The 12,303-nt window shown below is 42.7% G+C and overlaps 1 protein-coding gene across 1 annotated transcript in view; it reads right to left on the bottom strand.

Moving 5' to 3' along the window:
- Positions 1 to 12,303, bottom strand: part of OXSR1 (oxidative stress responsive kinase 1) — a 143,187-nt gene that overhangs the window by 46,655 nt on the left and 84,229 nt on the right. The window contains exon 6 of the mRNA XM_044294039.1: positions 5,324 to 5,433. Within this exon, the coding sequence (XP_044149974.1) occupies positions 5,324 to 5,433 (110 nt within the window). The remainder of the gene's footprint in view (positions 1 to 5,323; positions 5,434 to 12,303) is intronic.

Genomic DNA, 12,303 nt, shown 5'->3' with positions numbered 1-12,303 from the left:
CTAGGTTCCCAGTTAAAAAAGGAAAGAGCAGCAAAAATAACTTCCCTCCTTTCACGCATCCACGTATTAGAGCAGCGGCACAAGCAGACCCTGGACTTGCAGTTGGGTGCCGAGCTCACACAACTCCGAGACCAGGTTCGTTCTCTTTGCCTCACAAGAGCAAAAGCGACCTTGGTCAAATGCCGTAGACACTATTACGAACATGGGAATAAACCGGGTAGAACCCTGGCCCGGGCTCTGCGGAAAACAAGGCTTTGCTCTTACGTTCCACATGTGTCTACTTCATCTGGCTCTAAGGTCTCCCTTCCGAGGGAAATAACTGAAGCTTTTAGATCTTACTATCACACATTGTATAACTTGGAGGACTCTCATCAGTCTACCGTCCATGAATCAATGCCCTCGTTGAGGACTTACCTAGAGTCCGCGGGCCTTGCTTCTCTCCCCCCGGAGGCCATTTCGACACTAGAGTCCCCCATATCATTGACTGAGTTACAGGCTGCTATTAAAGATTCCCAAGCGGGGAAGGCTCCTGGTCCAGATGGACTCACGCTACCCTACTATAAACAATTTGGGGACGTTTTATCCACTCATTTTTTAGCTGCCTTTAACTCATTTGATGCGACCCGTTCTCTCCCTAATGATACCCTTAGAGCACACATTACAGTCGTCCCCAAGGAAGGGAAGGATCCGACACAATGCCACAGCTACCGTCCCATCTCTCTCATTAATGTGGACCTCAAACTGTTCTCGAAAATTCTTGCTTCACGCCTCCTGCCTCATCTCCAAAAATTAATCCATCTAGACCAAACTGGGTTTTTACCCTTGAGGGAGGCCCGGGACAATACGACGAGAGCTATAAACATGATTTACCAGGCTGTTACTTCTAAGACCCCGTCATTACTCCTGTCAACTGATGCCGAAAAGGCTTTTGACAGGGTTAATTGGAAATTCATGTTTGCAACCCTTCGTCATATTGGACTAGGTGAGAAGATGATGTCCAGAATTATTAATCTTTACTCCAACCCCACGGCAGTTGTCAAAGTGAATGGCCAATTTTCCTCGCCCCTATCCATCCACAATGGAACGAGACAGGGTTGCCCCCTCTCCCCTCTAATATTTGTTCTATGCCTAGAACCGCTTCTATGTCACATTAGGGGGAACCCCGATATTGCTGGTTTACAGATACTTGGGACCTCACATAAAGTCGCAGCCTACGCTGATGATCTTCTATTTTTCCTATCCAAACCGAGGGTAACCATCCCAAACCTGATGAGGGAGCTCAAAATATACGCCCACCTTTCGAACTTTAAGATTAATTATCAGAAATCTGAAGCCTTAAACATTAATCTCCCGTCTGCCACGGTCATGTCGATTGCCGAGAGCTTCCCCTTTAGATGGGCTCGCTCGTCTCTAAAGTACCTTGGAATATTCTTGACCCCCACACTCTCTGACCTTTACCAGGTTAACTACCCGCCTCTTCTCCAGGCCATAAAGTCTGACCTAGATAGGTGGCATAAAGGCACGTTTTCATGGTTTGGTAGGATTTCTATCTTTAAAATGAACATATTACCAAAAATCCTCTACTTCTTTCAAGCCCTCCCGGTCCATATTCCTAGACTCTTTTTTCACAATCTCTTGAAGATATTGTCTCAATTTATCTGGGCTGGCAAGCCGTCCAGGATTGCTAGGTCGATACTTTTTCGGCCTAAACTGGAAGGTGGACTAGGGCTCCCTGACTTTATTTCATACCACAGAGCATCTCACCTCCTCAGAATGGTAGACTGGTGTAGACACAAAGCCTATAAACAATGGATCTCGGTCGAACAATCTTTTCTGTCCACTCCTTTGCCTGCTACCCCATGGTTAGGCACCTACATTCCGCTTGATGCTCGTTTACACCCAACCATAGGTCCCTCACTGAAGGTCTTCTCCTCCATTCAGAATCACCCCAATATCTCTCCTTCCCCCTCTCCTATGTTCCCTCTTTTGGGTAATCCACAATTCCCCCCGGGGTTGGAACAAGGTCCCTTTCGAACTTTGGTAAACTGCAACAAATTTAGGGCCCATCATTTGATCGCCTTGAATTCGTGGCTTTCCCCCCAACAAGTCTCGGAGATGTCGGGTATCCCTGCCATTAACCCCTGGCAGTCTCGTCAACTTAAACACTTCATGGCTACCCTCCTTCCGGCAGAGTCCTATGTCCGTGAAAAAACTGACTTTGAGTTTCTGTGTGACCAATCAGGTGTGTCGCGCCGCACCCTCTCTCGAATGTACTACCTACTACTCAATCCGGCCAATCAACCCCCTCCTAACTTTGTCTCCCAATGGGAAGCGGATATAGATTCCACACTTTCATCGGAACAGAGACTCAGGCTGTACACATGCGTTCATAAAACTTCTATTGCCAGCAATGTTCAGGAGGCTGGTTTCAAACTGATGTCCCGTTGGTATAGGGTCCCTACTAGACTCCACTCCATTTTCCCGCATACCTCGCCTTTATGCTGGCGTTGTGGCTCGGAGAGAGGCACTATCCTACACACATTCTGGAGCTGTCCTTGTCTCTCCGGTTTTTGGGACTCGGTCTGGTCAATTACATCTAAATTCACCACATATACCCTCCCTAAAACACCGGGGTTCTTCCTACTCCATCAGTGCGAGATTCCTCTCTCCTCCTACAAAAGGTCTGTGGTTAGACATCTGGTGAACGCTGCAAGAGCTTGTATTCCGTCTCTCTGGAGGCAACCAACTGTTCCCTCTGTGTCCATGTGGATCAACAAAATCCAGGAGACCATGAGAATGGAAGATCTCACCTCTACATTAAGGCGTACTGAGAAGAGGTTTACTAAAACTTGGAGCCATTGGATGGAGTTCTATGATTCAGCGGAATGCAGGTCGCTTCTAGCACAGCCGTGAGAGTGAGGTCTGTTGTTGCCTTTCCGCTCCTTCTTCCCCTCCCCCCCCTCCCTTTTTTCTTTTTTCCCCTTTCTTTGATTACTTCATCTTTTTCCCCCCCTTTGTTCTTTTTCTTTTCTTTTTTCTCATTTGCATCATTTGTCTGTCTGTGACCTAGATTGCTCATATTGTTCCACATATGATGGTGTAGTATCCCATTGGGTACTTGGCCTCTTCGCTTAACAGTTGTCATTTGTTACAATTTCATTTTATTCTGTGATATCGGTCATTCTCTGTTGTATGACTGCACTGATCCTTGGTACTTGGAAATGAAAATGAAAATGAAAATGAAAACTTAAATAAAGAATTTACAAAAAAAAAAAAAAAACAAAGTGCAGGAGATAAAAAACGACATCACTGGAGGAGATCTACAGCGGATCCAAGTCCATTATTATTCAACATGATTCTCATTCATTAAAGTGCATGTGCAACAAAATGATAGATATAATGCATATAGTAAACGTTGGGCAATTACCCATGCTGTTTCTCCTCCAGGATGGCGCCAACCCCAACGCGCGTTTCGGCGTACCTTCGTCTGGGGGTAGCGTCATCACTGGAGGACCCGGATTAAATACGAATGCTGCCCAATCAGTACATACCATCTATTGCTGGTTAGATACATCATTGCGATCGCGCCGGAAGTGATCTCCAATGTTGGACGCCGGCGTTCAGGAAACCATGTGATCCCGGCCGGTCACATGACCTTGCCGCGGTCACATGGTACGGACGGCGTCACATAACCGCGTACAAGCTGTCGCGACCCTGTGACGTCATCCCAACTCTTTATACATAATCCAAATCGCAAAGAAATGATCATATTAGTATATTCATATATGCGGCAGTCTAGATATACAGCAGATGTTACAATTTTCATAGATATAGGAGTAGAAAGAGATAGAAAGGTGGCCACCTTCGTTAGACATGAAGAAAATCAGAAATTCAAAACTTTAGGCACAGGATAGATCACATTATGACCATCTAAGACGGTCACATATTTTCCTAGTGATCCATACATAAAACTATGTGAAATGTGAAATTATACCAGTGATTGTAAACATTATTCACAATAACAATATATCATGTATATGCACCAATTATCCAGAAAGACAGCTGGTGCTTAATCCCTATCCTTACCAGACAATAGTGTCTTATCAAGTGCTTAAGTGCATTAAAAAACAAAACCCCAAAATCCAAAGTAAAAAAATCAAAACCATCAGTATCTTCGATTATGCTATCTAAAACATTGATACCAAAATTGGTCATCTCAACTATAAACGTGAAGGTGTATAAATAACACCCATTATGGGGTGAAAAAGAATATAATATTAGTGATATAAATAATGACACTTTACTCAAAATTATCACCTATCCCATGCCGAATCAGAGTAAAAACCATCTCTCCAAGTCTACACCAAGGAGAAGACAGAACGGCACCTGTCCTCTACCCACCCAAATTATCTTTTACAACCTATCTCATACTATACTCCCAGTATATTATCCTATCTCTCCAGACATATGCTGTGAAGAGATAGCTATATGTGGTCGATCAGCGATGACCCTAAAAGGTAAGGGTTAAACATAATTTATTAAAATAACATTGAAACTAAAAAAAAACCTTTGGGTGTGGAGACCCGTGAACCCCATACTATAGAAATGAGGAGAAGCCAGTAGATTCATTGAGGCCGCTCGGATGCAGTGTATTTAACTTCCAAATCCACTTACATTCGAGTTGTCCCAATCTTTTGGTTATATTACCACCCCTGATGTTTTTCATAACACAGTCTATCGCCCGCACCTTTAATTGTAATGGACTGCAGTCGTGATATGCCTTAAAATGCCTTGCCACAGGTTTTAAATTAGACAGATCTTCTTCGCTGGCTGCTGCCCTTATATCCCTAACGTGTTCTCGTACTCTCACCTTTAGTTCTCTCGTGGTCAAACCCACATAAATTTTTGGACAAGGGCATTTTGCGTACTCACTGTCACTATGAATGCACTGCAGCGAACGGCAGCAAGCTGACGTCACTTCAGGAAGCAGGAGCGTTACTAAGTGGCGTCAGTCACGCGCCGGCGGGCCAGCTTGCTGCCGCTCGCTGCAGTGCATTCATAGTGACAGTGAGTACAGAGGCGGCCATTTTATCAATAGGAGAGAGCTTGTTTCACACACCAGTAAAATACTTTACACACAAAGCCAGTTATGTGCGCGGGGCCTCTTCATATATAATCGCGGCATTTTCGGGTCAGCCAAATCGCCATATCGCATTTGGCGATTATCGCGATTCGATAATTTTTTCGGTATATTGTGCAGCCCAAATTCCAGATTAATTTTACTCCATTGCATCAGTTATTTGATAACAACGAGCTATAGTACCTGTTCCATGACCTCAGGTGCCATCCAACAAGGCGTTCCCACAAACGTCTTTCTGACTTTATTCCTGGTGAGGTCACCTCCTGTGGCTAGAAACGCGCTGACACCAAAATCTGCAAAATCAGATGCATTTTATGAGATAATGTCTACAATTCATGGAATCATCAAATATATAAGCAGCACACAGAGGTGAAAGACATTCATTTTCTGGAACAGGAAAGCAGAGCAGCATTTACAGTGGACTGACTGGTGTCAGCGTTTACACTGGACTGTGGACTGACCACTGGCAGTGTTACCTAAATTTGCCATATCCCTGCTTTTTGGAAATGTTATTCTTTCCCTCTATTGCCAACAGTGAAGATAAGAGGCAATATAATCTTCTTTGACCACTTTGAAATTAAAAAAGGGACCCACCAAAGATGCCCCTTCTACCCTTTATTAGGGTTATTGAGATGCTGATTCAGAGAATACGACAAGATACAATATACACAGCATTCAGGTTGGTGCCCATAGCATGAACCCACCTAAAGGGGTTAGGCCATGATTGATGTAAAAAAAAAATGCAAAATCGGACATCATATAGTACCTGAAAAGCAGCCTGATGGATTTAGATCTCTCCCCGTTTATTGCTCTAATTACTCTGCTACAATTTGTTCAGGTTGGAAGCTCAGGGGTGTGTACTTCCTCCTGCAGCTCAGGGGTGTGTCCTCTTTGTTGCAGCTGTTAACAGTTGATGCTTCAAACTGGGTGTGTGCAACCACCTCAGTGAGGTGGACAGAGAAATAAGGAAAACAACAAACAGCAGGTGGCGCTATACAGATAATGAATAGCTCAGTGGCTATACTAAATTGTTAATTACATGAAGTTACACAAGTATTCAGAGCCTGGTGCTGGTTTGAAAAATGTATCATGTCACAACCCCTTTAAGTCCCGGTTGTTTGATATTTTTGAGCAAGTCGCTAGATATCTGGCTGCTGAACCATGTACTGTATTATACAACATATAATTAAATCCTCCATTTCTTTGACCTGAAGTATCCATTAAATACTTGGGTATAAAACCTTCCCAAGGACATAGCAAACTTGTATAGACTGAACATCCAGAACAATGGCATTCTATGAAAATAACTTACATGGGGATGGGGCGGAAAAACTTGCTGAAAGCATTTACAGTGCCAACACATCTATATTATTCCATCACTACCTATTTGGCTTCCTAAAGAGGTTATCAGAGTAATGGAAAAAAACAAAACAAAAAAAAAACATTATGAAACTCATCAGGACTTACATATACATTGGTTAAGCTTGATTTTTTGAAAAAAAACAAAACAAAAAAAAAATACATACTTACACCTTTGCATAGTTTTGTTAGGCTACTTTCACACCTGCGTTCGGTGCGGATCCGTCTTGTATTTGCACAGACGGATCCGCACCGATAATGCAAACGCTTGTATCCGTTCAGAACGGATCCGTTTACATTATTCTTTCCAGAAAAAAAGTCTAAGTCAAAACGGATCCGTCCTGACTTACATTGAAAGTCAATGGGGGACGGATCAGTTTTCAATTGCACCATATTGTGTCAGTGAAAACGGATCCGTCCCCATTGACTTACATTGTAAGTCAGGACGGATCCGTTTGGCTCCGCATCGCCAGGCGGACACCAAAATGCTGCAAGCTGCGGTTTGGTGTCCGCCGCAAAAGTGGAACGGAGACTGAATGGAGGCAAACTGATGCATTCTGAACGGATCCTTATCTATTCACAATGCATTGGGGCTGAACTTATTCATTTTGGGCGGCTTGCGAGAGCCCTGAAACGGATCTCAGGAACGGAAAGCCAAAACGTCGGTGTGAAAGTGGCCTTTCTTTGTTTACATGCTGCAGCAAAGCTGTGGGGGCGTCTAACAACAGTGACTGAGCTCTCCCTCATGAGTATTTGTGGGTGTGAATAATCTGACCTTCCCCGCCCTGCAGTGCCTGCTCTGCACAACCTAACCTCGCATACAAACACGCTCAACTCCGAGCTCACACAGGCAAAAGATCTGCACTGCATACATCACACACTGCACCACATGCATCACACACATATATACATCACACACATCACACACACATCACACGCTGCACCACACACACACACATCACACGCTGCACCACACACACACACACATCACACGCTGCACCACACACACACACACACATCACACGCTGCACCACACACACACACACACATCACACGCTGCACCACACACACACATCACATGCTGCACCACACACACACACACACACATCACACGCTGCACCACACACATCACACGCTGCACCACACACACGCTGCACCACACACACATCACACGCTGCACCACACACACACACACACACATCACACGCTGCACCACACACACACATCACACGCACACACACACACATCACACGCTGCACCACACACACACACACACACACATCACACGCTGCACCACACACACATCACACACACACACACACATCACACGCTGCACCACACACACACATCACACGCTGCACAACACACACACATCACACGCATGTATGTGATGCAGTATGTAGTGAATGCAGACAGGCTATTATAGCCAAGTGATAAGGTACAGGGAAGATCCGCCATATTGGACTGGACTTTATCACTTGGCTATGATTGCCTGCTGTTAGACAAGTAATGGTTCCCTGCAAAAAAATACCCACCTCTTAGGCCCCATTCACACCAGTGCTATTTATTTCTGTTGTTCTTCTCATCTAATTGAGCAAAACCATGAAAATAATGGAAGTGCTAGATTGGGCACGTAAGGCTGGGTTTTTGTCATACGATCAACATACACAACAGATGCCATACTGTGACATCCAGCACCATGGAGTGCCATTGTATAAAAAAATGAATAGTACTTTTTTTTTAGGACTCTGCAGGATGGGAAAGTGTAGTGTACCACGATTTTCCATCCAGCAAAAAAAAATAAAAAAAATAATGTAGGCTAAAGTTTTTTTTTATATAGATGATTATATATTATACATATACACACACACACAGTCAGGTCCAAAAATATTAAGACATCGACACAATTGTAACATTTTTGGCTCTATACACCACCACAATGGATTTGAAATGAAACGAACAAGATGTGCTTTATCTGCAGACTGTCAGCTTTAATTTGAGGGTATTTACATCCAAATCAGGCGACCAGTGTAGGAATTACTACAGTTGCATATGTGCCTCCCACTTGTTAAGGGACCAAAAGTAATGGGACAGAATAATAATCATAAATCAAACTTTCACTTTTTAATACTTGCTTGCAAATCCCTTGCAGTCAATTGCAGCCTGAAGTCTGGAACGCATAGACATCACCAGACGCTGGGTTTCATCCCTGGTGATGCTCTGCCAGGCCTCTACTGCAACTGTCTTCAGTTCCTGCTTGTTCTTGAGGCATTTTCCCTTCAGTTTTGTCTTCAGCAAGTGAAATGCATGCTCAATCGGATTCAGGTCAGGTGATTGACTTGGCCATTGCATAACATTCCACTTCTTTCCCTTAAAAAACTCTTTGGTTGCTTTTGCAGTATGCTTAGGGTCATTGTCCATCTGCACTGTGAAGCGCCGTCCAATGAGTTCTGAAGCATTTGGCTGAATATGAGCAGATAATATTGCCCGAAACACTTCAGAATTCATCCTGCTGCTTTTGTCAGCAGTCACATCATCAATAAATACAAGAGAACCAGTTCCATTGGCAGCCATACATGCCCACACCATGACACTACCACCACCGTGCTTCACTGATGAGGTGGTATGCTTAGGATCATGAGCAGTTCCTTTCCTTCTCCATACTCTTCTGTTCCCATCACTCTGGTACAAGTTGATCTTGGTCTCATCTGTCCATAGGATGTTGTTCCAGAACCATGAAGGCTTTTTTAGATGTCGTTTGGCAAACTCTAATCTGGCCTTCCTGTTTTTGAGGCTCACCAATGGTTTACATCTTGTGGTGAACCCTCTGTATTTACTCTGGTGAAGTCTTCTCTTGATTGTTGACTTTCACACACATACACCTACCTCCTGGAGAGTGTTCTTGATCTGGCCAACTGTTGTGAAGGGTGTTTTCTTCACCAGGGAAAGAATACTTCGGTCATCCACCACAGTTGTTTTCCGTGGTCTTCCGGGTCTTTTGGTGTTGCTGAGCTCACCGATGCGTTCCTTCTTTTTAAGGATGTTCCAAATAGTTGTTTTGGCCATGCCTAATGTTTTTGCTATCTCTCTGTTTTTTTGTTTTTTTTTGTTTTTTTTCAGCCTAATGATGGCTTGCTTCACTGATCGTGACAGCTCTTTGGATCTCATCTTGAGAGTTGACAGCAACAGATTCCAAATGCAAATAGCAGACTTGAAATTAACTCTGGACCTTTTATCTGCTCATTGTAATTGGGATAATGAGGGAATAACACACACCTGGCTATGGAACAGCTGAGAAGCCAATTGTCCCATTACTTTTAGTTCCCTAACAAGTGGGAGGCACATATGTAAACTGTAGTAATTCCTACACCGTTCATCTGATTTGGATGTAAATACCCTCAAATTAAAGCTGACAGTCTGCAGGTAAAGAACATCTTGTTTGTTTTATTTCAAATCCATTGTGGTGGTGTATAGAGGCAAAAATGATAGCATTGTGTCGATGTCCCAATATTTATGGGTAACCCTGACCTGGCTAATTAAAAAAAAAAAAAAATTATATATATATATATATATATATATATATATATATATATATATATATATATATATATATATATATATATAGAGAGAGAGAGAGAGAGAGTTATTTACCAATCACTATATATATATATATATATATATATATGTACAGTGGATATAAAAAGTCTACACACCCCTGTTAAAATGTCAGGTTTCTGTGATGTAAAAAAAGTAATGAGACAAAGATAAATTATTTCAGAACTTCTTCCACCTTTAATGTGACCTATAAACTGTACAACTCAATTGAAAAACAAACGGAAATCTTTTAGGTAAAGGGAAGAAAAAATATAAAAATAAAATAATATGGTTGCATAAGTGTGCACACCCTAACCCTGGGTTCACACCTGAGCGTTTTACAGCGCGTTCAAACGCGCTGTAAAACGCTTAAGACATGAAAACCAATGCTTCCCTATGGGAAGGGTTCACACCTGGGCGTTTTACAGCGCGTACGAACGCGCTGTAAAACGCCAGACGCTCAAACAAGTACTTGAGCTTCTTTGGGGCGTTTTGACGCGCGTTTGTGGCCATAGGACACTGCAGTCAATGACACAAACGCGCGTCAAACGCGCGTTTACTATTACAAAAAACGCGCATAAAAACGCGCAACAAAAACGCGCGTAAAACGCGCGTTTGAGGAACGCTCAGGTGTGAACCCAGGGTAAAACTAATACATTGCTGAAGCACCTTTTGATTTTATTACAGCACTCAGTCTTTTTGGGTATGAGTCTATCAGCATGGCACATTTTGACTTGGCAAGATTTGCCCACTCTTCTTTGTAAAAACACTCCAAATCTGTCAGATTGCGAGGGCATCTCCTGTGCACAGCCCTCTTCAGATCACACCACAGATTTTCTATTGGATTTAGGTCTGGGCTCTGGCTGGGCTATTCTAAAACTTTAATCTTCTCCTGGTGAAGCCATTCCTTTGTTGATTTGGATGTATGCTTTAGGTCGTTGTCATGCTGAAAGATGAAGTTCCTCTTCATGTTCAGCTTTCCAGCAGAAGCCTGAAGGTTTTGTGCCTATATTGACTGGTATTTGGAACTGTTCATAATTCCCTCTAGCTTAACTAAGGCCCCAGTTCCAGCTGAATAAAAACAGCCCCAAAGCATGATGCTGCCACCACCACGCTTCACTGTGGGTATGGTGTTCTTTTGGTGATGTGCAGTGTTGTTTTTGCGCCAAACATATCTTTTGGAATTATGGACAAAAAGTTCAACCTTGGTTTCGTCAGACCATAACACCTTTTCCCACATGCTTTTGGGAGACTTCAGATGTGTTTTTGCAAAATGTAGCCTGGCTTGGATATTTTTCTTCGTAAGAAAAGGCTTTCGTCTTGCCACTCTGCCCCATAGCCCAGACATATGAGGAATACAGGAGATTTTTGTCATATGTACCACACAGCCAGTACTTGCCAGATATTACTGCAGCTCCTCTAATGTTGCTGTAGGCCTCTTGGTAGCCTCCCAGACCAGTTTTCTTATCGTCTTTTCATCAATTTTGGAAGGACGTCCAGTTCCTGGTAATGTCACTGTTGTGCTATATTTTCTCCACTTGATGTTGACTGTCTTCACTGTGTTCCATGGTATATCTAATGCCTTGGAAATTCTCTTGTACCCTTCTCCTGGCTGATACCTTGTAACAATGAGATCCCTCAGATGTTTAGGAAGCTCTCTGTGGACCATGGCTTTTGCTGTGGGAAAGAACATTTCAGGAAAGACCAACTAGGGCAGCTGAACTTTATTTGGGGTTAATCAGAGGCACTTTAAATGATGGCAGCTGTATGCAGACTCCTATTTAACATGATTTTGAATGTGATTGCCTAATTCTGAACACAGTTACATCCCCAGTTACACTTATGCAACCACATTAAAGTTTTTTTTTTTTGTGTTTTCATCCCTACACCTAAAATATTTCAGTTTGTTTTTAAATTGAGTTGTACAGTTTATAGGTCACATTAAAAGCTGGAAAAAGTTCTGAAATTATTTATCTTTGACTCATTTTTTTTACATCACAGAAACATGACATTTTAACAGAGGTGTGTAGACTTTTTATATCCACTGTATATGTATATAGAGATATAGATCGGTAAATATATATATCCCTATATAGATGATATACATGTATATAGTGATAGATCGGTAAATACTGTAGCAAGAAAGTAGGTGAACCCTTTGGAATGATATGGATTTCGGCACAAATTGGTCATAAACTGTGATCTGATCT

This window comes from Bufo gargarizans, chromosome 5, assembly GCF_014858855.1.
Source record: "Bufo gargarizans isolate SCDJY-AF-19 chromosome 5, ASM1485885v1, whole genome shotgun sequence".
Classification (NCBI taxonomy): domain Eukaryota; kingdom Metazoa; phylum Chordata; class Amphibia; order Anura; family Bufonidae; genus Bufo; species Bufo gargarizans.
Note: the sequence above shows the minus strand (reverse complement) of the source record. Positions and strands in the feature narration are given on the sequence as shown.